This window comes from Dipodomys merriami, unplaced genomic scaffold, assembly GCF_024711535.1.
Source record: "Dipodomys merriami isolate MVZ:Mamm:240054 unplaced genomic scaffold, mDipMer1.0.p SCAF_12, whole genome shotgun sequence".
In the NCBI taxonomy this organism is placed as follows: Eukaryota; Metazoa; Chordata; class Mammalia; order Rodentia; family Heteromyidae; genus Dipodomys; species Dipodomys merriami.
In genome coordinates this window covers 39,520,991-39,542,302 of record NW_027202493.1, presented here as the reverse complement: position 1 = coordinate 39,542,302, position 21,312 = coordinate 39,520,991, and the positions used below count along the sequence as shown (strand labels likewise).

Here is a 21,312-nt window from a genome sequence, read left to right as displayed (position 1 = left end):
TATAAGACTCATTGATCTGCAAACTGGTTCGAAGGCAGCCTGGGCAGAAAAAGGTCCCTGTGAGACTGTCACCTCTAATCAGCCAGCAGAGTGCTGAAAGAGCAAGCAGAGTTGCTTTGGGACTCAAAGTGGCAGAGTGCTAGCCTTGAGCTGTAGAGCTGAGGGACAGCACTCAGGGCCCGAGTTCAAGTCCAGCGACCAGCTAAGGGAAATGCCAATGAGGCATTTATCTCAGTGTAGAGAAGACACTCCCCGGGACAAGAGCAATAGAGGATCATCCAGAGGCAGTAAGCCACTGCTTGGATGGCAGAAATGTCAGATCCTAGAGTCATTTCTGTGTGGCCCTTCAAAAATTGGTCAGAGCCAGGAGGTCATGGGAAGATAGTTTGTAAGCATGCCTAATGTCCATGACTATCTACCTTGTAAGGGACAGGAACTTGCCAGTCCTCTGTGATAGTAGTAAAAAGCTAATGTTACAAAATTTGGAGGATAGTTTAAATCTCAACCCCTTTATGTGCCAAAAGCTCTAGCTGGTAGTAACTTTTGAGCTGACACCAGTTACATGAAATTCATCTGCTCAGGAAAAAAGTTTGTAAACCTGAGGTTGTGTTTCTACTGATATCTTCCTGAAGGTCTACATAGGTAACTTAGGCATATTTAGGGTCACTAGAGATTGCATTCCTAAGTCATCCAGAAAGATGCTTTTACAAACCAGAGTGCTAAACAAGCTACACTGCTGTAGTCAGAGAAAAGTTCTGTGCAGTTGTAAAAAGTTAAAATATTGTTCTTAATGACATCTAATACATCTAACCCTGATAACCTCTTTGTAAAATAGACTAAGGTTATAAGTTCCTGGCCAGGTAGGATCAACACCCCTGAAGTCAGCTTGAAGAAGTTACAGAAGATGGACCTTCACCCATCAACCCCCTTTAAGATCAAGAGTCCAGAGTCAGTTTTGGAAAAACAAGGCAAAATAGATAAAAAATAATTAATAGTGTTAACAGGTGTGCAAGTGTGGAGACTGCATCTGTCAGAGGTAGTGACAAGACTAAGCTTTCTGTGTTTATTTACAAAAATATCTGGTTAGAGAGAAAGTTGTTATTTTGGTAAGTTGTCCAGGGCTATTGTCTAAACGGTCCTAAAAATCAGTGGGGCCACAGCCTGCCAAGCCTAGGTAATGTATCCTTAACCAGTCTGTGTAGAAATTTGCAGCCCAGCACCAGGTGTGACAGTTCCTTGGGGCCACTGAGAAAGTTCAATGACAGCCTGACAATCACCTGGAGGAAATCTACATCTTCACACAGACCAGCTCCATCCACCTCCACTGTGGTAAAAGTAGACTGAACTCCTGCCTGCCTTATTCCATCACCTAAGACTGCTTCCCGGTTGAAAGCTGCTAAAGCTAAGATCTTGTGGGACATTCTTTTGGGTGATATCCAGAAACCCTCTCTATTCCCACAGTGGATACTGGGGGCAAGGATATCACTGGCTTGCTCGCCTTAGGGACTTCAGTGCATAGTGACTCTCTGGTAATAACCTGAGTGTGTTATCAATGCAGGTAGTACCTTTGGGCCTTATTTGCTTAATAAAAACTAGATTGGGGGGCCATAATCATGTTACACAGAACTTACAAATACTCTTCCGTGCATGTTTCTGGCTCAGGAGTATGATATTTCCAAGATTGAGAATATGATCAAAAGAGAGGGGGGAATGACAAAACAAGAGTAACTCTTATCTTGCTCAGGCGACATTTTATGTTTAACTTTCTGCCTTTGTCCTAAGCCCTGTTGACCAAGATGTTTCTGAGAAGTGTCATTGTGCTGAGAGGTATTATTATGTGTTGAAATTGACCAGAACTTGTACAAATTACCACAACTACCCCCCCCCAAATAGATGGTCCATCCCGTTCTGTAACTCCTTGCTGACACTAACTGCCCTGGAATGTTCCTAGCCCTAGCCCGGAGCCAATCAGATTTGTATTCACATGTAATTCTGTTTGAACACCTGGATAATGTATCTTTTTGTCACTTTGTGTTTTTTGCCTTTATAAACCCCACTGAAATGTTGCTTGGGGGGTCTCCTCCCTCTGTCTGCTGTGTCAGAGTATATGGGACTAGGCGGAGCCTAGGCTTGTTCTGAATAAACCTTGCATTTTGCACTTTGAGTGTCTGAGTCTCTTGTGGTCTCCGGTGGTCTTTGAGGAGTGGGCACTTCACATCAATTTAAAAGACTTAATTGGCTTATACTAATTGTCCAAGTGGGGTTTTCATTTTTATATTTCCATATAGTCACACTGTAGGGGGGAGGGGCAGTGAGATTATTCAGTCCGCAGTGAAAATGTAAAACATTTTACTGAGCAAGTGCCAGGACCACACCTGGAGTTGGGATCCTAGGAAACAGCCCCCAGTGCCAGCCCACAGGGGCTTTTAAGCATTTGGGGACGTGTGGGGGAGGGGGAGGATGGTATTGGTTTTAGCCAAGGATTGTTACAAGAAATGCACACTTTAAGTTTAAATTTCCCTGCCAAGATTTTCCCGCCAAGGTTTTGCTTGTGGGAAGCAGGGGAATAGAACAAAAGGTGGTGATGGTCCCCTGGGTTAGGGCTCCCAGTGCTCAGAAAACAGCAGAAGCAGAGTCACAAAGTTACAATTACAGTTACTAGCTAAAGTAATGGGTTACCAGGGAAGTCTTATCCACAGCACACTTACATTTGTATCTTAAAATCATTCATTATCCATTTTACACAATCCAAGTCAAATATCCTATTCCATCATCCCGTCCTCCACCATGTGGACACAATGGGCTCTAAGGAGACTCACTCCCTCTCTTGGCTGCCTCCTCCTCCTCCTAATTCCAACAGATTTTATGGTTCCATTTTCATACAAATATATTCCTTGATCTGGCCGCCAGAGGCTCATGCCCTGTAAGTCTAGCTACTCAGGAGGCTGAGATCTAAGGTTGGGGGTTTCGGAGGGAGGGAGAGGGAGAGGCAGAGGGAGGAAGAGGAGAGCGGGGAGAGGCGGAGGGAGGGAGAGAGAGAGAGAGAGAGAGAGAGAGAGAGAGAGAGAGAGAGAGAGAGAGAGAGAGAGAGAGAGAGAGAGAGAGAGAGAGAGAGAGAGAGGAGAGAGAGAGAGAGGTAGAGAGAGGGAGGGGCAGATTGAGGGGAGAGGGAGATTGAGGTGAAGTGGGAGGGGAGGGAGAGAGGAGACAACCGGGAAACGCGGGAAAGCTGGTAGGTACTGCACACGCCTCTCCGGGTCTTCTGGGCGGGATCTCCGAAGATGTTGCAATACCACTCGCGCAGACTCTCGCGCTGCTTTAAGAGGGCACGGCGAGTGCACCGGGCGTTCAGTTGCACGCGCGGCGCACGGAGAGCGCTTCTCCTAGCTCCCGCCGCCCTTACGGAAGAGCCGAAGCACCCCACCCTGCTGACCCCGCCGACCTCACGGAAGAGCCGAAGCACCCCACCCCGGGGGCCAGTCCCGGACCATGGCCCTGGTCGTCTTCGCCCAGCTGCTGCTGCTGCTGCTGGTGAGTCCTAAGCCGGCCCGGCCCGGCCGTCGGGGCACGCGCGCGGCGGAATGTAGCCGGGAGCGGGATGCCCAGGGGCCCGGCCTTGCGCTGCCGCCGCCGGGCATGTGCGGGCACCGCGGAGCCTGCCGTCGACGGAGGCCCGGGACGACCCGCCGCGGCTGGGGAGAAGCCCACCGGGCAGGAGGGGGGGCCGGGGCCTGCACCCTGACACCCCCCTCCACACATTTCTTTCCTGCCGCGGATTCCCCCCCCCCGGGTGGGGTACTGTAGAGCCCGCCTCAGGGCGCCATGTCGGGCAGGGTGGAGAAGGTGTGAGTGTGCCACCACCTCCGCGGGTGTGCGTGAGTGTGCCCACCCAACTCCGTGGATGTGTGTTTGTGTGCCCACCACCTCCGTGGATGTGCGTGAGTGTGCGGATGTGTGAGTGTGCGCCCAGGCACTTCCAGGAAGAAGCTTGGCTGAGGAAGTGGAGATCAGGGTGTCACGGATTCTTTTCCGGACCAGATCTGAACTTCCATCCTCAGCTCGCAGCACCCTTCCCCGCCCCCCCTTTCCTGCCGGTGCTGGGGGACGGAGGCCTCGCGCCCTGGCTCAGCTTCCTCTCTCGGGGCTGGTGCCCTGCTGGTTAACTTGAGACCCGTCGCCTGGATTGTCTGGGTTGTCTACCCAGGCTGCTTTGATTTGTTAGATGGCTTTTGGTTTTTCGATTTTACGGCCATAGAATTACCAACAGGAGCCACCCACACGTTGGCTAGGGGAATTTTTGTCACTCTTTTTTGTTTTTCTTAAGTCGCTAAACTGTACCCAAACAGACATGTTGAATGGAAACCTCTCTGGACAATTACAACTTTAAAGAAACACTTTTTTTAAACTTTTTAAACTTTTTAATTTTTTTTTTCAAACCATTTCCTGGTGTCCGAGGAACAAGAGAGACTGACAGAGAGCAAAGGAGCGAAAGGCAAAGTGGGGGGAGAGATGCCTGGCTTTTAGTTAAGTTGAAGGCCCAAGTAATGATGTTTTTATTTATATTTATTATTTATTTACTTTTATTGTTTACATATTCTATACCATATATTTATTTTATTTCTATTTTATTATATATAACATAACATGTTTATATATTATATTTATATATTATTTATATGTTTATATTTATTATTTATTTTTGCCAGTATTGAGGCTTGAACTCTGAGCTTCTTCTCTGAGCTTTTTTTGTTGTTTTATTTATTTATTATTTATTTTTATTTTGAAAATACCGTATAGAGGGTTACAATTACATGGGTAAGGTAATGAGTGAATTTCTTTTTTTTTTTTTTTTTTGGGTCCGGTCCTGGGGCCTGAACTCTGGGCCTGCTTGCTGTCACTCAGCTCTTCAGCTCAAGGCTAGCGCTCTACCACTTGAGCCACAGCGCCACTTCTGGCTTTTTTTTCTTTCTACTTATGTGGTGCTGAGGAATCCAACCCAGGGCCTCATGCATGCAAGGCAAGCACTCTATCATTGAGTCACCTTCCCAGCCCTTGAGTGAATTTCTTATCAAGCATTGTTGCCTCCTCCTTTGTTAGTCTCTGAGCTTCTTTGTGCTCAAGGCTAGTGCCACTTCTAGCCTTTTCTGGGTAGTTTATTGGAGATGGGAGTCTCATGGGCTTTTCCTACAAGGGCTGCCTTCCAACTCCTGATCCTCAGAGTTCAGCCTCCTGAGTAACTAGGATTACAGGCATGAGCCGCCAGTGTCAGTGAATCAGTGTTTTTATAGAACAAAAGCAATTTCCAAGTCCCTGTTGTAGAAGCACTGGCCAATTCCACCTTCCCAGGATACGGGCCTGTGAAACAAAACAGTGCCTAAAAACCCAAGCAACAAAGCAACCTGTTTTCATTGCTGCAACAAAATGCCTGAAGCAGGGTCAGGTGTAAAGAGGTGTATTTTTAGCTCACTGTTCTGGAAGGTCCAGGGCAGTGCCCCAGGTCTCACCAGAGACCTGTTGACTGTGTGGCATCTTGGGTAGGAAAGGTGGGAACCACAGGGGCGGAGTCTGAAGAGGAGGAAGGTGTGGACTGGAGAGCACTGGGGTGAATCCTGACTCAGGCCTTTTAAGATCAGGCTGGCAATGATGTAAAATCACCTCACCAGTGCCTCCTAACCCCTTAAAGTCCCACTGTTCTTAACATTGCCAACCACACAGGATCTCTTGGAGGACTCACTCAAACCTATCCAAATCTGTGCAAAATCCTTATAGGATTTACATTATTATTATCTAGGAGGACTCACTCAAACCTATCCAAACCTGAGCAAAATCCTTATAGGATTTACATTATTATTATTATTAGTGTGTGTGTGTGTGTGTGTGTGTGTGTGTGTATGCGCGCGCACACGTGCATGCATGCTGGCCCTGGGGCTTGACTTCAGAGTAGCTTTGTTCAAGTAATCTATGGTTTAGCAGTTTCAGCACAAACAAGATGGTTTCTGAAATTCAGGTGTGCCCAAGGTTAATATGAGCAGCAGAAGGGTTACTGCTTTAAAATGCAGTTATTTTTAGCTTTTCAGTTTATGGGACAGACACAGAAGTGACACAAAGAAACCATAAAGTTTATCTGGTTTGCAAAACATTTTCACTTGGGAACACAGCCCCATACTTTCCCCCTAAAGAACAGGTAGTTGTATAAAGGTTCTAAGCAAACCTTAAAATTAGACATGAGAAAATACATGATTTGACTTTTACTTATACAACTATCTGTGGGGCTGGGAAGGTGACTCAGTGGTAGAGAGCTTGCCTTGCATGCATGAGGCCCTAGGTTCGATTCCTCAGCACCACATAAGCAAAAAGAAAAAAGCCAGAGGTGGCACTTTGGCTCAAGTGGTATAGTGCTAGCCTTGAGCTGAAGAGCTGAGGGACAGCGCCCAGGCCCAGAGTTTAGGCTCCACGACTGGCCCCCCCCCCAAAAAAAAAAACCAAGAACATACTATCTGTATACATGATTTTACATGTGCAGTTTTAGATACACCCATGAATATGCACACACACACACACACACACACACACACGTATACCTTGCTTAACAGAAACTAAAGACATTGAAAAAGAACACTTAGTATTATTACAGATAATGTCCTTTTCTGTTTGTTTTTTGTTTCGTTTTTGTCGGTGGCAGGGCTAGAACTCTGGACATGGACAAAGTCCCTTAGACTTTTCTGCTCAAGAATCGCACTTTACTGCTTGAGCTATAGCTCTACTTCTGGCTTTTTGCTGGTTAAATTAGAGATAAGACTCTCACCTCGGATTTTCTTCTGGCTGGCTTCAAAGCTGGCTTCAAAGGAGGATCCTCAGTTCCTTTGCCTCCTGAGTAGGTGGGGTTACAGATGTGAGCCGCTGGCGTCTGTCTAGAACGGGCATCTAAGAACCCAGGTTACTCATTTATTGTGTAAAGATCGGTGGAGAATCAGATACAGGACACAGCACTTCCTGTGGAACCCCTTCCCTCTTAGGGCAATATGATTTAGCAGCAGGTGGGGTGCACATCAATGACTCAAGGTCAATGACAGTGAAGAGACTGGAGGGACCATGCCAGCACAGGTGATGGATCATGGAGGCAAGAACCCTAGGAAAGTCTGGCCTGGGGGAGGGACACAAGTGAAGAGTGGAAGACTCTGGAAGGCTCTAGAAGGCTCTGAAGGCTCTGCTCTCTCAGCACCTGTTAGGGTAGGATGGGGACTAGCAGTCTTGTGACTAGAGGGCTTGTGGCTTTGTACTCAGATGAGTACTTCCGCCAGCTCACACAGATTAGGATCCCGCTAGGTTAATTTACAACTTCTGCACTGCACTTTTCCTGCAGCCAGCCCAGGCCACACCATGAGCCTGAGGGCTTGTCTCAGACCCAACACTAAAGAAAAAAAAAAAAAAAAAGAACCAAGTGTGGTGGTTCATACCTGTAATCCTAACTACTCAACAGGTGAAGATCTGAGGATTGTGTTGTGAAGTCAGCCAGGGCAGGAAAGTCCATGAGACTTGGATCTCAAAGCTGAAAGTTGAGCTGTGGCTCAAGTAGCAGAATTTCAGCTTTGAGCATCAAAAGCTAAGGGACAGCCTCAGGCCCTGAATTTAAGTCCCAGTACCAGCCCCAGAAACAAACAAACTCCTCAAAGGAACAGGTTTTGGTGGAGATATGGAAAGACTGAAACCCTTGTGCTATATTGTAACACTGTGGAAAACAGTATAGCAACTCCTTAAATCATTACAAGTAGGATTGCCATATGATCTCAAAGCTGGCTCTACCACTTGATCCGTGCCCTCCACTTCCAGCTTTTTGCTGGTCAGAGCCTCTTGGATTTGTCTGCCTGGGCTGGCTTTGAACCATGATCCTCAGCTCTCAGCCTCCTAAGTAGCTAGGAATACAGGCATTAGTCACTGGTGCTCATCTTCAATGAGATTTCATATACCTATGGCCTTAGGAACATTATTCCCAGCAGCCAAAGAGCAGGAGCAACTCAATTGTCTATCCACAAGTGAATAGAGAAACATTGTGGTCAACACAAACAGCTTTAAAAAGGAAGGACATTCTAACACAAGGCACTCTATGTATGAGTCATACAGACCTTAGGCTGACTGAAAAAACACCAGCTACAAAACCATGAACACTTTCCACTTACATAAGGTAACAAGAGGAAGTAAGGTTTGGCCTAGGGTATGGAGAAACAGTGGTTTAATTAATGTTGACTGTTTTACATAACAAAAGGCGTTGCAGATATTGTTTGCTCATGGGTGTGTGAATGTGCTAAGCCTCTTTAACCTATTTAAACCTAGTTAACCTATTTAAAATCATTTAGATAGGTATTTTGTCTGATTTATATTTGGCTGCAATTTTTTTTTTTTTCTGGGAGGTGTCCAGTTCTGGGGCCTGATCTCTGGGCCTGGGCGCTGTCCCTCAGCTCTTCAGCTCAAGCCTAGTGCTCTATCACTTGAGCCTCATCACCACTTCCGGCCTTTTTCTTTTTTTGCTTATGTGGTGCTGAGGAATTGAACGCAGGGCCCCATGCATGCAAGGCAAGCGCTCTACCACTGAGCCACCTTCCCAGCCCCGATTGGCTGCAATTTCTTAAGTGTATTTACATGAGACAGAGACATCCACATATGTGGTCAGCTAGTAGAATTATATATGATAATATACTGTAAATGCAATCTAATTTGTGATACTGGGGACTGAATACTGATACTCGGGGCCTGGTATTCTAGCAATTAGACTGTGCCCCTGTCATTTGGGTTGTTGGTATTTATTTATATATTTGTATATTGGTTGGTTGGTTGAAAGTTTTAGAATAGGGAAAATGATCCAAGTTCTGTGTTAGTTTTAAGGCTGAGGGTGGGGGAGGGAAGGAGTGTGAGACAGAAGTGAGAGGAGGCCTAGAAGACACTAACACCAGCTCTGTGTTTTCTCCACAAATCAAGCCTAACCTAGCCACAGCCGTTCCACTGCCCCATCAACCAGCCGCCCTGCAAGACTTGAAGCAGAGACCCATGGAAGAATGTCCACCAGGTACCTCCTAAGACTGACCCCCTAGCCTTCTACACTACCCTGGCTCCGTGTTCTTCCAGTCTCTGTTCCCTGCAATTCCTAGCTCCTTTATCCAACAAGTAGTTATTGACCCGTTGTCAAATCCAGGGTTATGAAGACTTATCTCCATTTTTACTGCTAAGATTCATCTATTTTGATTGATCTAAGGGTCTAGAGATTTTTTTAAAATATTTTAATTATTATTGGGGCTGGGAAGGTGGCTCAGGGTAGAATGCTTGCCTCACATGCTTGCATGCATGAGGCCCTGGGTTCGATTCCTCACCACTACATAAGCAGAAAAAGCCAGAAGTGCACTGTGACTCAAGTGGTAGAGCAATAGCCTTGAGCTGAAGAGCTGAGGGACAGTGCCCAGGTCCATAGTTCAGGCCCACAACCAACAAAAAAAATAAAAAAAATTTTAGTGTGTGTGTGTGTGAGTGTGTGCGTGTGTGCGTGCATGTGTGCATATGCTGGGGCCTGGGCACTTTCCTTGGGCTTTTTTTGTTCAAGGCTAGCACTCTACCACTTTGAACTACAGCACCACTTCCAGTTTTCTGGTGTTTAATTGGAGATATGAGTCTCACAGACTTTCCTGTCTGGGCTGGTTTCAAACTGTGATCCTCAGATCTCAGCCTCCTGAGTAGCTAGGATTACAAGTGTGAGCCACAAGTTTCTGGTCAGTGCATACTTTTTCAAAGACATACCCAAGAGATCACTTGAGAAGGGTTTTTGGTTCCTGAATGAAGTAGTCCATCCTGCCTGCTAGCTTTGTCACTTACTCAAATCATCAGCAGACAGCAAATTCTGATCATTATCAAAGGCTAGCTTGTTCCTTTCCAGGAATTGACAAGCTCAGGAGACATTTCACTCTTGTAATCCATAATTCAAGTTGTTTCATGAATCTTACAATATGCTTCATTTAGTAATTCATTCCAAGGCAAAGAAAAACAGAAAAAGGAAACACTATCCAAACCAAAAAAAAATTACTACCACCATCTTAAGATTATTCTCTCTTCAGAGTGTAAAATTATAATCAGAGTTCTACAGGATCAAACAATTCTTTTTTGGGAGGAAGAGGGGAGCGGTCATAGGGCTTGAACTCAGGGCCTGGGTGCAGTCCCTGAGTTTTTTTTTTCTGTTCAAAGCTAGCACCCTACCATTTGAGCTAGCCACAGCTCAAGGTCCAGCTTTTTGCTGGTTAATTGGCGATAAGGGTCTCATGGACTTTCATGTTCAGGCAGGATTTCAACCTAGTTCGTCACTTTCCTGAGGAGCTAGGATTACAGGTGTGAGCCACTGGTACCCAACTACTTGATCTTTTTTAGCAAGAAGTAGCTGCATAGTCACAGTGACTAATTTTATAGGCATGAGCCCCTGGCACTGGAAAGAACCCAGTTTTTTTCAAAAATAGCATGTTCCAGGAATTTAATACAATTGTAGCTATCACAGATGGCCTTCCTCAATGGGGTGAGGCACCGGATGGGTTAATTACAGTCACTTAAATCTCCATCCTCCCCACATGAGATCCCAGATGTCTGTGTAGAGTTTCATAGAATTGTGCACCCTTTCATTTATGTGATTCAGTAGGAATGGCCTTCCTCTTATTTTGGATTCTAATAATTTGTATTTTTCAAAACCTTCCCCTGGAGCCTTGTGCTGATGGCTCACACCTGTAATCTTAGCTACTTAGGAGGCTGAGATCTGAGGATCGCTGTTCAAAGCCAGCCCAGGCAGAAAAGTCCCCATGAGACTCTCATCTCCAATTAACCACTCAAAAACCAGAAGTGGTGCTGTGGCTCAAGTGGTAGAGTGCTATCCTAGAGTACAAGGAAGCTCAAGGACAGCACCCAGGCCCTGAGTTCAAGCCCTACAATTAATCAAAAAGAAAACCTTTCCCTGCTCCATTGGCTGGTATAAGTTCGTTGATCTGGTCAGAGAACTAACTTTTGGTCTCATTAATTTTCTTGGTGGTTTTTCTAGTCTCTATTTTGTTGACTTCTGCTCTGACCTAGGTTATTTCCTTCCCTTGGCCTGCTTCACCTTAAGCATTTGCTTCTTTTTTCAGTGTGTTACATTAATTCTAGGTTGCCAATATTATGAGTATATTAGATTTTGAAAACAGTATTTAAAAAAACCTTCAGTGTTTTATATTGGCTTTAGGTTGAAAGGGTAACATTTGGGAGATTTGAGGCCAAAAAATACATTGTGAAGGGAACTTGGCTTTTTTTTTTTCTGTGTTGATACAGACGCTAAGAATTGGAACCTCTCATGTCCCTTCCCTTGTTTTCTGGTCAGCAGGGCTTTCATAAGGTGTATAGTAGATGCAGAAGCAATAATCTACTAACCCACTGCTTTTTCTCCTGCATTTCAGGCTCCTATCTATCAGGGAAGGTTTGCTTGTCGTGTACAGCTGGCGAGGACTACACCAGTCACAATAATTCCCTGGATAGATGCAGGAGCTGCTTAGTCTGTAAAGGAGGTAAGAGCCAGAGGCCCCGGGGCATGGTGGAGTGGGATGTTGGAGTGGGAATTTCAACTGATGTGTTCCCAGAGACCTGGCTTCCAGCTTACCACAGGGCGGGCAGGCAGCGCTCCAGGAGGGCCAGCTGTGTCAGGACGCAGGCAGCCGTGAGCTACTGTGGAGAGAGGCCATCCAACATGGCTGAGGCAGGCTGCAGTGGAAGGGGAAAGCTTAACAGACCACGGAATTCAGAAGCGCTGCCCACTGAACTCAGTTATGGATCTGCCCTGAGTCTCCTGTACACTGCCAGGGATTTTGGATACGTTGGCAGATTACAAGTCACCTCCAACATTGGTCTGCTTAGCATTTGACCAGAATCCATTTGAACACAGAGGGGGAGGATACAGGGTTATGGAAGAAGAGACCCTCATTAGGTCAGACTCTTGCTTGGTGCTGGTAGCTCAAACCTGTAATCCTAGTTACTCAGTAGGCTAAGATCTGAGGATTGTGGTTGGAAGCCAGCCCAAGCAGGGAAGTCTATGGGAGTATGGGAGTCTTGACTTGACTAGCAAAGAGTAGAAGTGGCACTGTGGCTCTAGTGTTTGAGTTTTAGCCTTGAGTTAAGCCCAAGGAGTACTGGGAATGTGGCTTAGTGGGTAGAGTGCTTGCCTAACATGCATGAAGCCTGGAGTTCCCTTGCTCAGTAGCATGTAAACAGAAAAAGCCAGAAGTGGCACTGGGTCTTAAGTGGGAGAGTCCTAGCCTTGAGCAAAAGCTCAGGGAAAGTGTGCAGGCCCTGAGTTCAAGGCCCAGGACTGGTCCTAAAACAAAGCCTAGGGACATGGGTTGGAGCAGTCATAGTTAGTTGGTAGAGTACTAGCCAATGAGCAAAAGCAAATGCAGCAACAGCAACAAAAACAGAAAAAAAGACTCTCCCTAACCTCAGGCCTCTCTTTCCAAAAACCTTCCATAGAAACTCCCATCTTAGGCCTACATATGTATATCTGTTGGAGTGGAAAGGGCTGGGTCTCACAGTTGTCCCTGAGCCAGGCTGTCTTCAGTCTCTGGCAGGTTCAAGGCTCTCTTTACCTCGGTGCCTTCATATCCTAAGGTCTATCTCTCCCTGATCTCCAGCAGTGCTAGGCTGTAGAGAGGTCACCTGAGGGCATTTCTCTTTCCTGGAGCTCAGAGATGATTTGTGTTAGACCTTGTGGTCCGTCTAAAAGACTTCCTACAAGAGGCAACACAGTAAATAATAATCATTCCTTTTGTGTAGCCCTGCATACTGGTGATAGCAGAGAGGGACGGTCCTTTGTGTACCCTCTATGTGTGAGTTGCTGCAGAAAGTGGCCCTAAGAATTATTTCCTATGGGGCTGGGAAGGTGACTCAGTGGTAGAGCGCTTGCCTTGTATTCATGAGGCCCTGGGTTCGATTCCTCAGCACCACATAAACAAAAAGAAAAAAGCTGGAAGTGGTGCTGTGGTTCAAATGGTAGAGCGCTAGCCTTGAGCTGAAGAGCTGAGGGACAGTGCCCAGGCCCAGAGTTCAGGCCCCAATACGGGACCCCCCCCAAAAAAAATGGAAAGAATTATTTCTATGTTCAGCTGAGCTGAATGGGGGATGGTGGGGAATGCCTTGAGGAAGGGCATGGAGGCAACCAGAGAAGCTCATCCTTCATACTTTTGCCCTGTCTCCAGATCAAGTACAGAAGAGTCCTTGCACCACAACCTCTAATACAGTGTGCGAATGCAAACCTGGCACTTTCTGGACACAAAACACCCCTGAATTCTGCCAGAGATGTCGAGATAAGTAAGATGGAGGAGCTGGGGGCTCTTATAATCCTGGAGTTCTATAAGACCCACATCTCCTTATACCCCTTTCCCTGACCCCCTGGAGTTCTTCTGAGCCTGGAACCCTCCACCTGCCATTTCCCTTTTGACCAAGTGACTTGTTCCTTAGCTACAGGAGGCTAGGACTTAAGGCTCCCTAAACTTTGGATGAGCCCTAAGACATGGTTTAATTGCCTTCAAAAAGAATGAGTAGAGCTAGGTACCACCTGTCATCCTAGCTATTCAGGGGGCTGAGATCTGAGGATTGTGATTTGAAGCCAGCCAGTGCAGAAAAGTCCGTAACATTCTTTTTTTTTTTTTTTTTTTTGTCGGCCGTGGGGCTTGAACTCTGGGCCTGGGCGCTGTCCCTCAGCTCTTCAGCTCAAGGCGAGCGCTCTACCACTTGAGCTACAGCGCCACTTCCGGTTTTCTGGTGGTTTATTGGAGATAGGAGTCTCACGGTCTCTCCTGCCCGGGCTGGCTTTGAACCGCGATCCTCAGATCTCAGCCTCCTGAGTAGCTAGGATTACAGGCTTGAGCCACCAGCGCCCGGCCGTAACATTCTTATCTTCAGTTAATCACCTAAAAGTTGTGGCTCCAGTGGTAGAATGCCAACCTTGAGCAAAAACAGCTGAGGCCCAGGCCCTGAGTTCAAACCCCAGTACTGGCATAGGCATGCGTACACACAGAATGAGCAGAATACTGCTGGTGTTCTGTTAATATGTACACCAATTCCATTGGAATATGTGATTTTTAACCCTTCCTTGTATATACAGAGGACTATGAAGATAGCTATGATAAAAGTCATAATAAGGCTTTGTGTTCACATCCCTCAAGGTTTTCAGAAGAACCTGATCCATTGAGGCAGCCTCACTCCAGGCTCCCAATCCCTTAAGATGTATCTTGTTCCTGTTTTTGACATTAGGGGCCAAAAGTTAATTACTTTTTTGACCCTTTGGTGTTTGTGTGGAAGATCAACTGTACTACAAGTTGACGAGGGCCATGTATGTACCAGGGGCTCATGCCTGTAATCCTGGCTACTTAGGAGGCTGCAATCTGAGGGTTGCTGTTTGAAGCCAGCCCCAGGCAGGAAAGTCCATTAACTCTAATCTCCAATTAACTACCAAAACAGCCAGAAGTGGAGCTGTGGCTCATGAGGTAAAGTGATAGCCTTGAGCAGTAAAGCTCAAGGACTATGGTCAGTCCCTGAGTTCAAGTCCCAGGACTAGCACGCACACACACAACACTGAGGCAGGGGCTGTATCTAAATGGTGGTCAAAAGTGCCTGTGATCTCCCCCTGGAGTGAGACAGCTCTTATCTCAGGGTCTGCTGCAGAGAAGGATTGAAAGCTGAAGAAACCATGGACCCAGAGTTCCAAGGGATTCCGCCCTCCTTTCTCAGTCTCCAGGGTGGGGGGCACCGTGCAGGCATGAGGAGTCTGCCCCTCTTCTATGGACATTGGGCAGGCAGAGTGACTTTCTCTTCTGTCCCGCCTGGCTGGTCTTTGCTCATGGAATCCCACCATTTCCTTCCTGTGTGTACCCAGGTGCACTGATGAGGAGGATGAGGAGATCCCCTGTACCCCCTTGAGTGACCGCAAGTGTGTCCCCAAGGCCACCTGGGGCACCAGAGCTCTTGAAGAGCCAGTGACCAACACCACGAAAACTCCTTCTTCTAATAATTCCTCTAACATGATATGTATCATATCCATAATACTTGGGATCATATCTATCATATGCACAATAGCTATGATAATGATTGTCGTTTGGAAGAGAAAAATATGTCCTTATATTATGGTCTTCCGTCCAGGTAAGTGTTGCTCCCAGATTTCTCGCCACCCTTCCCACCGCCCCCCTTCGCCGCCCCCCCGCCGTCCTGCTCCATGTCTCCCCTATAAGTACCCTCCCTTTTGTTTCAAACCCATGTCCTCTCAGCCTGACTCTCTCCTATTCTTTGTGATCGGCCACACAGTCACTACCCAAAAAACAATACACCAGAATCTCACCAGACCCTTCTGAACCAGGTCTTGGAGGGAAGACCCCCAGCTAGGTCAGAGAAGTGGTCAGCTTGTAAGGCAGCGTTGCTCAAACCAGAGATAGGGCTTGTTTGTTTGTTTGTCAGTCTGGGAGCTTGAACTTAAGGGCTAGGTGCTGTCCCTGAGCTTGTTTTTACTCAAAGCTAGCACTCTACCACTTGGAGCCATAGCTTTACTCCCAGTTTTCTGGTGGATAATTGTAAGTAAGACTCTTACGGTTCTTGCCCAGGCTGACTTTGAACCTTAATCCTGAGATCTCTGCCTCCTGTGTAGCTAGGATTGTAGGTGTAAGCCACCAGTGCCCAACTTTTATTTATTGCCAGTACTGGGGCTTAAACGCAGGGCCTCCTATTCTCCATCAGTTTTTTTGCTCAAGGCTGGCTCTCTACCACTTGAGCCACACCTCCCCTTTTTGCCTTTTGGGTGGCTAATTGGAGAGAAGAATCTCATAGACTTCGGCCCAAGCTGGCTCTAAACCACAATCGTCAGATCTCAGCCTCCCTAGTAGTTAGGATTACAGACATGAGTCACGGGTGCCTAGCTTGCCTGTGTTACTTCTACTCCCAGTTTCTCTCCCATCTCCTTCCCATTTGGAAGCTAACCCAGAGTGGGTGGGCCCACTCTGCCTAGGGAGGGGGCGGGGTCTGTGGAGGCCCCGCCCACCCACTAAGGGCCATTTCCCCTTTCTGTTGCAGGCCAGGGTGAAACGGATAGCGTGCGCCTGCTGATGTGGAGCTCAGGAATTACTTCCCGCCTTAGCACAGTGAGTCTTGGGGGAAAAGCTGCTGCTCCACAGTCCCAGCTCAGAGGAGGGCTTGGCACCGTGCGTCCTATGCTGCTGACCTGCCAACCTGCCGCCCTGCTGCCCCTCTCATGGGTGGCCTGAGGCTCTGGAGGACTTTTTTGAGCTCCCAGCGGGCAGTCATGGTGTCCTCTTGCTAGGGGGGAGACATGAGGACACAATCCCGCCCTTGGGAGTTGGGGAGGGGGTTTACAGCCCCAGGGTCCTGGTGACAGCAGCAAACCATGCATGGCTAGCTGAGCATGTCCTCATTTCACGTGGCCCACGTGGGAGGGGGTGGAGACCCAGCATGGAGCCCTAGATGTGGAATTCTGAGTCACCTCTTTATTTTCCCAAGATCTGTTGCCGGCGTTCCACAGGAAAATCTGCTGTTGAGGATAATAACAACAATGAGACCCTAAGCAGCGGACCTTTGCCCTCTAGCCTGCCTGTTGAGCAAGAAACGAGAGGAGAAAACCCAATGACAAATGCTGATGAACAGTCCCCAGGGGAGGCAGATGGTTTGCTGGTAAGTGGTGGGCAGGAGGTGCTAGTCTGAGGGAGCCAAGGACTGGGCAGGTTGGCTGCGGGTGGCATAGTGGGTGGCTGAGGTGCTCTGCAGAACCGTCTACCTCGGGTTTGTGCCCAGGCCTAGAACAGTGCAGGCATGCCCTGGCTGTGCATGTTTGTTCATGATTAATGCTTGAGAGCTGGGCGCGGGTGGCTCATGCCTGTTATCCTAGCTACTCAGCAGGCTAAGATCTGAGGATAACGGTTCAAAGCCAGCCTGGACAGGAAAGTCCTAGACATTCTTTATCTCCAATAAACTACCAGAAAACCGGTGACGCTGTGGCTCAAGTGGTAGAGCTCTTGCTTGAGCTGAGGAGCTGAGGGACAGAGCCCAGGCCCAGAGTTCAAGCCCCACAACCACCACCACCACCACCAACAACAACAAAACAACAACAGAGTTCTCATGCCCATAGCTGACAAGACCCCCATGACAGTCAGTGTGGGGTGTTGAGGGTTCCCTGCTGGACATTGGGAACCGTAAGTCTCCTGTCCTCCTCTTTCTGGTCCCTCCAATCTCTCACAGCCCCTTCTGCTGGGGTTTAGCCCCAGTGAAAGCTGGTCTGTTCTCTGTGGTACCGCTGTTCCCAGGAGGCGTCTGAGTTCCTGACTGACCTGTGGCTAGGCCCAGTTGAGTGAGCTGCAGGGTAAGCCACAAACCAGATTCCAAAGACTTGAGGCAAAAACAAAGAAAGGAAACTACCACCTGGATCTCAATGCTGGTCACAGGATGGAATGATAACATTTTGGATGTATTGAGTCAAGGAAGATGTCAGGTCCAAATGAATGCCCCTGTTGCCTGGCACTGATTCAGGGAGGCTGTTGGAAAATGTCAGCTCCATTTCCATGCCACGGTGACGTCCTCTGCGCCCCCCCCCCCCGTGTTTCTGACTTCCTCCAAGTCGCATTTCCTCCATCAAAGCCTCTGAGCTCCTCATGAACAGATCATTCAATAAGGGTCTGCGTGCTGTCCCTTACCTTTTTCACTCAAGGCTGGCATTCTCCCCTTCCAGCTTTTTGCTGGTTAATTGGAGATAACAGTCTCATGGACTATCCTGCCTGGGCTGGCTTCAAACCACAATCCTCAGATCTCAGCCTCCTGAGTAGCTGGCATGAGCCACTGGTGTTTGGACACACATTTTTTCCCCCCTCATGCTGTACATGCATCTTGGGGCAGGATTATTTCCTCAGATCCTGAGTACAGGTGTAGCTGGGGGAGGGGTTGTGTCAGCAGGTTCACATGCTCTAGAAGCTCATACATTTCCACCTTTTCTCTCCCTCGACCTGATGTAGCATTGTCCATGTGATTCCAGCTCACCTGTCCGTTCTTCTAGCTTGACGTGGCCCTACCTCTACTGTCGAAAAGTCCTTTCATTGAACACCTGGGACAGGCTCATGAGGCAGAGGAGCTTCTCTGACAATGACATCCTCATGGCCAAAGCTTGAGCAGCGGCTGATGTGTTATATGAAATGCTGCTCAAGTGGCTACAATGGGCAGGGCAGCGTACCTCCATCAATGCCCTGCTAGATGCCTTGGAAACCCTGGAAGAGAAATTCGCCCGGGAAGCTGGGCGCCGGTGGCTCACGCCTGTAATCCTAGCTACTCAGGAGGCTGAGATCTGAGAATCGCGGTTCAAAGCCAGCCCGGGCAGGAAAGTCCATGAGACTCCTATCTCCAATAAACCACTAGAAAACCAGAAGTGGTGCTGTAGCTCCAGTGGTAGAGTGCTCGCCTTGAGCTGAAGAGCTGAGAGACAGCGCCCAAGCTGAGTTCAAGGCCCATGACCTACAAAAAAAAAAGAAAAAAGAAAGAAAGAAATTCGCCAGGGACACAATTGAGAACCACTTGGTTCTCTCTGGGAAGTTCATCTATGGAGATGATGTGAGCTCTGCTAACTCACAGAAGTGAAAGAATTTCCTCAGGAAGGTGCATATTCCCTAGTGTGCCTTTTTTTTCTTGGAGAAACCAAAAACAACCTCTTAGGAACAATATCTAAAGTTTACATGAACGGGACTTAAAGAAACTATCCTAGTATAGATCCAACAGATATCCCACTGGAATGGATGTTATCACTTTTTCAAGAAGTTACTGAGCAAACTGAAAATGAAGTCTTTTTTTTTTCTTTTTAGTGGGGAGAGCACCCTTGTATGAATGTAAATGTGTCGGATGTAGTGTTGGCGTTTTTTCATAGTACTTTTTATCTGAATAGAAATTACGGATTGCGTTTGGTGTCATGCCTGTAATCCCAGCACTTGGAAGGCTGAGGCAGGGGCTACTTAATGACAACCTGTCTAGGAAAACAAAACAACCCTCAGGTGCTGGTAGATCATCCCTTAATTTTAACTTAACTATTGGTGAGGCTGAGCTACAGAAGATTGTGGCATGTGAGATTTATCTTATTTTTTATTTGTCTATTATTTATGGATGGATATGTATGTTGCCTATTGATTACTTATGTTTTCTGTATTTGTATGAACAGGTGTATTGAAATACAGTTGCTGCATTGTTTACAGGGTTACTTAGCAAGCTTAAGTAACAATAGAAGCAGAAAATATTGAAGGGAGAAAGCAGTAGCTTCCTCCTCTGTAGTATTTTACTGTTTTCATCCAGTTTTCTTCAACTCTAGCTGGATAACTTGAGACCAGTATTACAAAACGGACAATTTTATATTAATTCATTATGGGTTGGTTGTATTGGGCCTTACCTTATTCCTATCTCAGCCTCGAAAATCTGCTGGGATTACAGGTGTGTGTCACATTTCACAAAATGATGTGTTTTTGGCTCTCTACCTCTAGAGAGCTAATGTAACTGTTCTTGAACTTCCACTCTTCCTCTGTTGCCGAGCTGGGGAGGTGGGAGAAGGATCCGATTGGAAGTGCTAAGTAATCTCCGTGTTATATGCTGTACCCAATGTGTGTTCATGAACTGGTTCTGTCTGGCCTCCCAGAAAAGAGCCAGGGATCTGTTCCCGACAACTGCCGTGGTCCCAACTGGGAAGGCTTGTAAATGTGAAGTGTTTGCTAACACAGGACCAAGATGGTGCTTCCCATCTGAACCCCAGAGCCATTCTTGGTTCCTATTTGGGGACCATATCCCTCTGTAGCCAAATGACTTCTGTGAACAACACTGAAACATCAATTCTTAAATACTATGACGGTGAGACTCAGAATGGCCAACATGTTCAGAATCTGATGTTTCTCCTTTCTTTTATTTATACCTACCCTAAGGTTTGAACTCAGGATCTGGATACTGTCCCTGAGCTTTTTTGCTTAAAGCTAGCACTCTACCACTTGAAGCAGAGCTCTTATTTTCAGCTCCCCCCCTTCCTTTTTTTTGATATATGTGATTAATTGCAGAGTCTCACTGACTTTCATATCTGGGCTGGCTTTGAACCTCAATCCTCAAGTCTCAGCCTCCTGAGTAGGATGACTCATGAGCCATCAGGTCCTGGCTCTTTCTTCTATTTTTACATCTCATTCAGCACCAGTTGCAGGGATCATACCTGGAATCCAGCTTCTAGGGGGAGAGAGAGACCATGACATGATGGTTGCTTGAGGCTAGCCCTAGCAAAAAATGAAATCAGTGAGAATTCATCTCAGTCGATAAGAACAGTCTACACTATGGTATATACTTGCAGTTCAAGTGGTAGAGCCTGCCTAGCAAATTCAACTCTGAATTCAAACCCTACTATCACCCTCTTAAAAAAATAACACGATAAACTAAAACTGTGTTCAGTATCAGCCCTTCCAGCAAAGTCTTGTCTTACTCGGTTTTATGGAAATTATTGTCCCTGGGCTTGTGGAACCTTTCTAGCCCCAAGTGTCCGAAGCCTGGCCCCAACTGGAAGGGGCTGACAAGATGAGACCATAAAGTATTAGCCTCCGTGGCGGTTCGTGCTTCACAATGACGATGGAATCCCCAGTCCGTGGCTGTCCGTGTAGCTACGTGATTTTGCACCCCAGCTTTGCTGTTCCCTGTACCCACAGCAGGCTTTGTGCTCCCCCTGCTGTTTACCAGCCTCAGAGTCTAACGTGGGGACCACGTCCAGGATGTTACACAATAAAAGGCAGGCCAGTGCATACAAAATACTCAATGTATTTATGAATTCATGACCAAATTAAATATGAAACCTTATATAAAAAGAGGTGTGTTCTTTGTTATTTTTTTTAACCCCAGCACTGAGTCCGGGGGACGTGAGTGTCCTGGTGGTGGTTACTGCTCCCCCCTTCGTCCCTCCTGTCCCTCCGTCTCGCCCTGCACTGGGGCGTCTACTGCTTCTGCCTCCCTGGAATCCAGAGCACCCGTTTCTGGGGGAGATAGAGTTCTGCATTCTGCACCTCCTCTCTCTCCCATCTGGTTTCCCCCCAGCCCCACTGGGCTGCAGGGGTCCCCGAGGTGCAGGTTGGCTATGGAGCTGTGGGGCAGAGGGTGGCGGGTTCCTGAGGGGGCGAGCTGGCCCTGGTTGTGGGGAGATGGGAGTTTTATGGCCTCTTTTCTGGCTTCTCAACCTTGCTGATAACTACTACATTTTCCGAGAGTCTTTCCATCTTCATCAGT

The 21,312-nt window shown here is 47.3% G+C and overlaps 1 protein-coding gene across 1 annotated transcript; it reads left to right on the top strand.

Moving 5' to 3' along the window:
• The first annotated feature begins 3,334 nt into the window (after positions 1-3,334).
• On the top strand, positions 3,335-20,890 carry LOC138823359 (tumor necrosis factor receptor superfamily member 10B-like). The gene is made up of 8 exons (XM_070016639.1): positions 3,335-3,531; positions 8,974-9,061; positions 11,451-11,558; positions 13,239-13,350; positions 14,918-15,180; positions 16,102-16,169; positions 16,546-16,716; positions 18,048-20,890. The coding sequence occupies exons 1-8, from the start codon at positions 3,490-3,492 to the stop codon at positions 18,198-18,200; spliced, it is 1,005 nt and encodes a 334-aa protein (XP_069872740.1). The 5' UTR covers positions 3,335-3,489; the 3' UTR covers positions 18,201-20,890.
• The last annotated feature ends 422 nt before the right edge of the window (positions 20,891-21,312 follow it).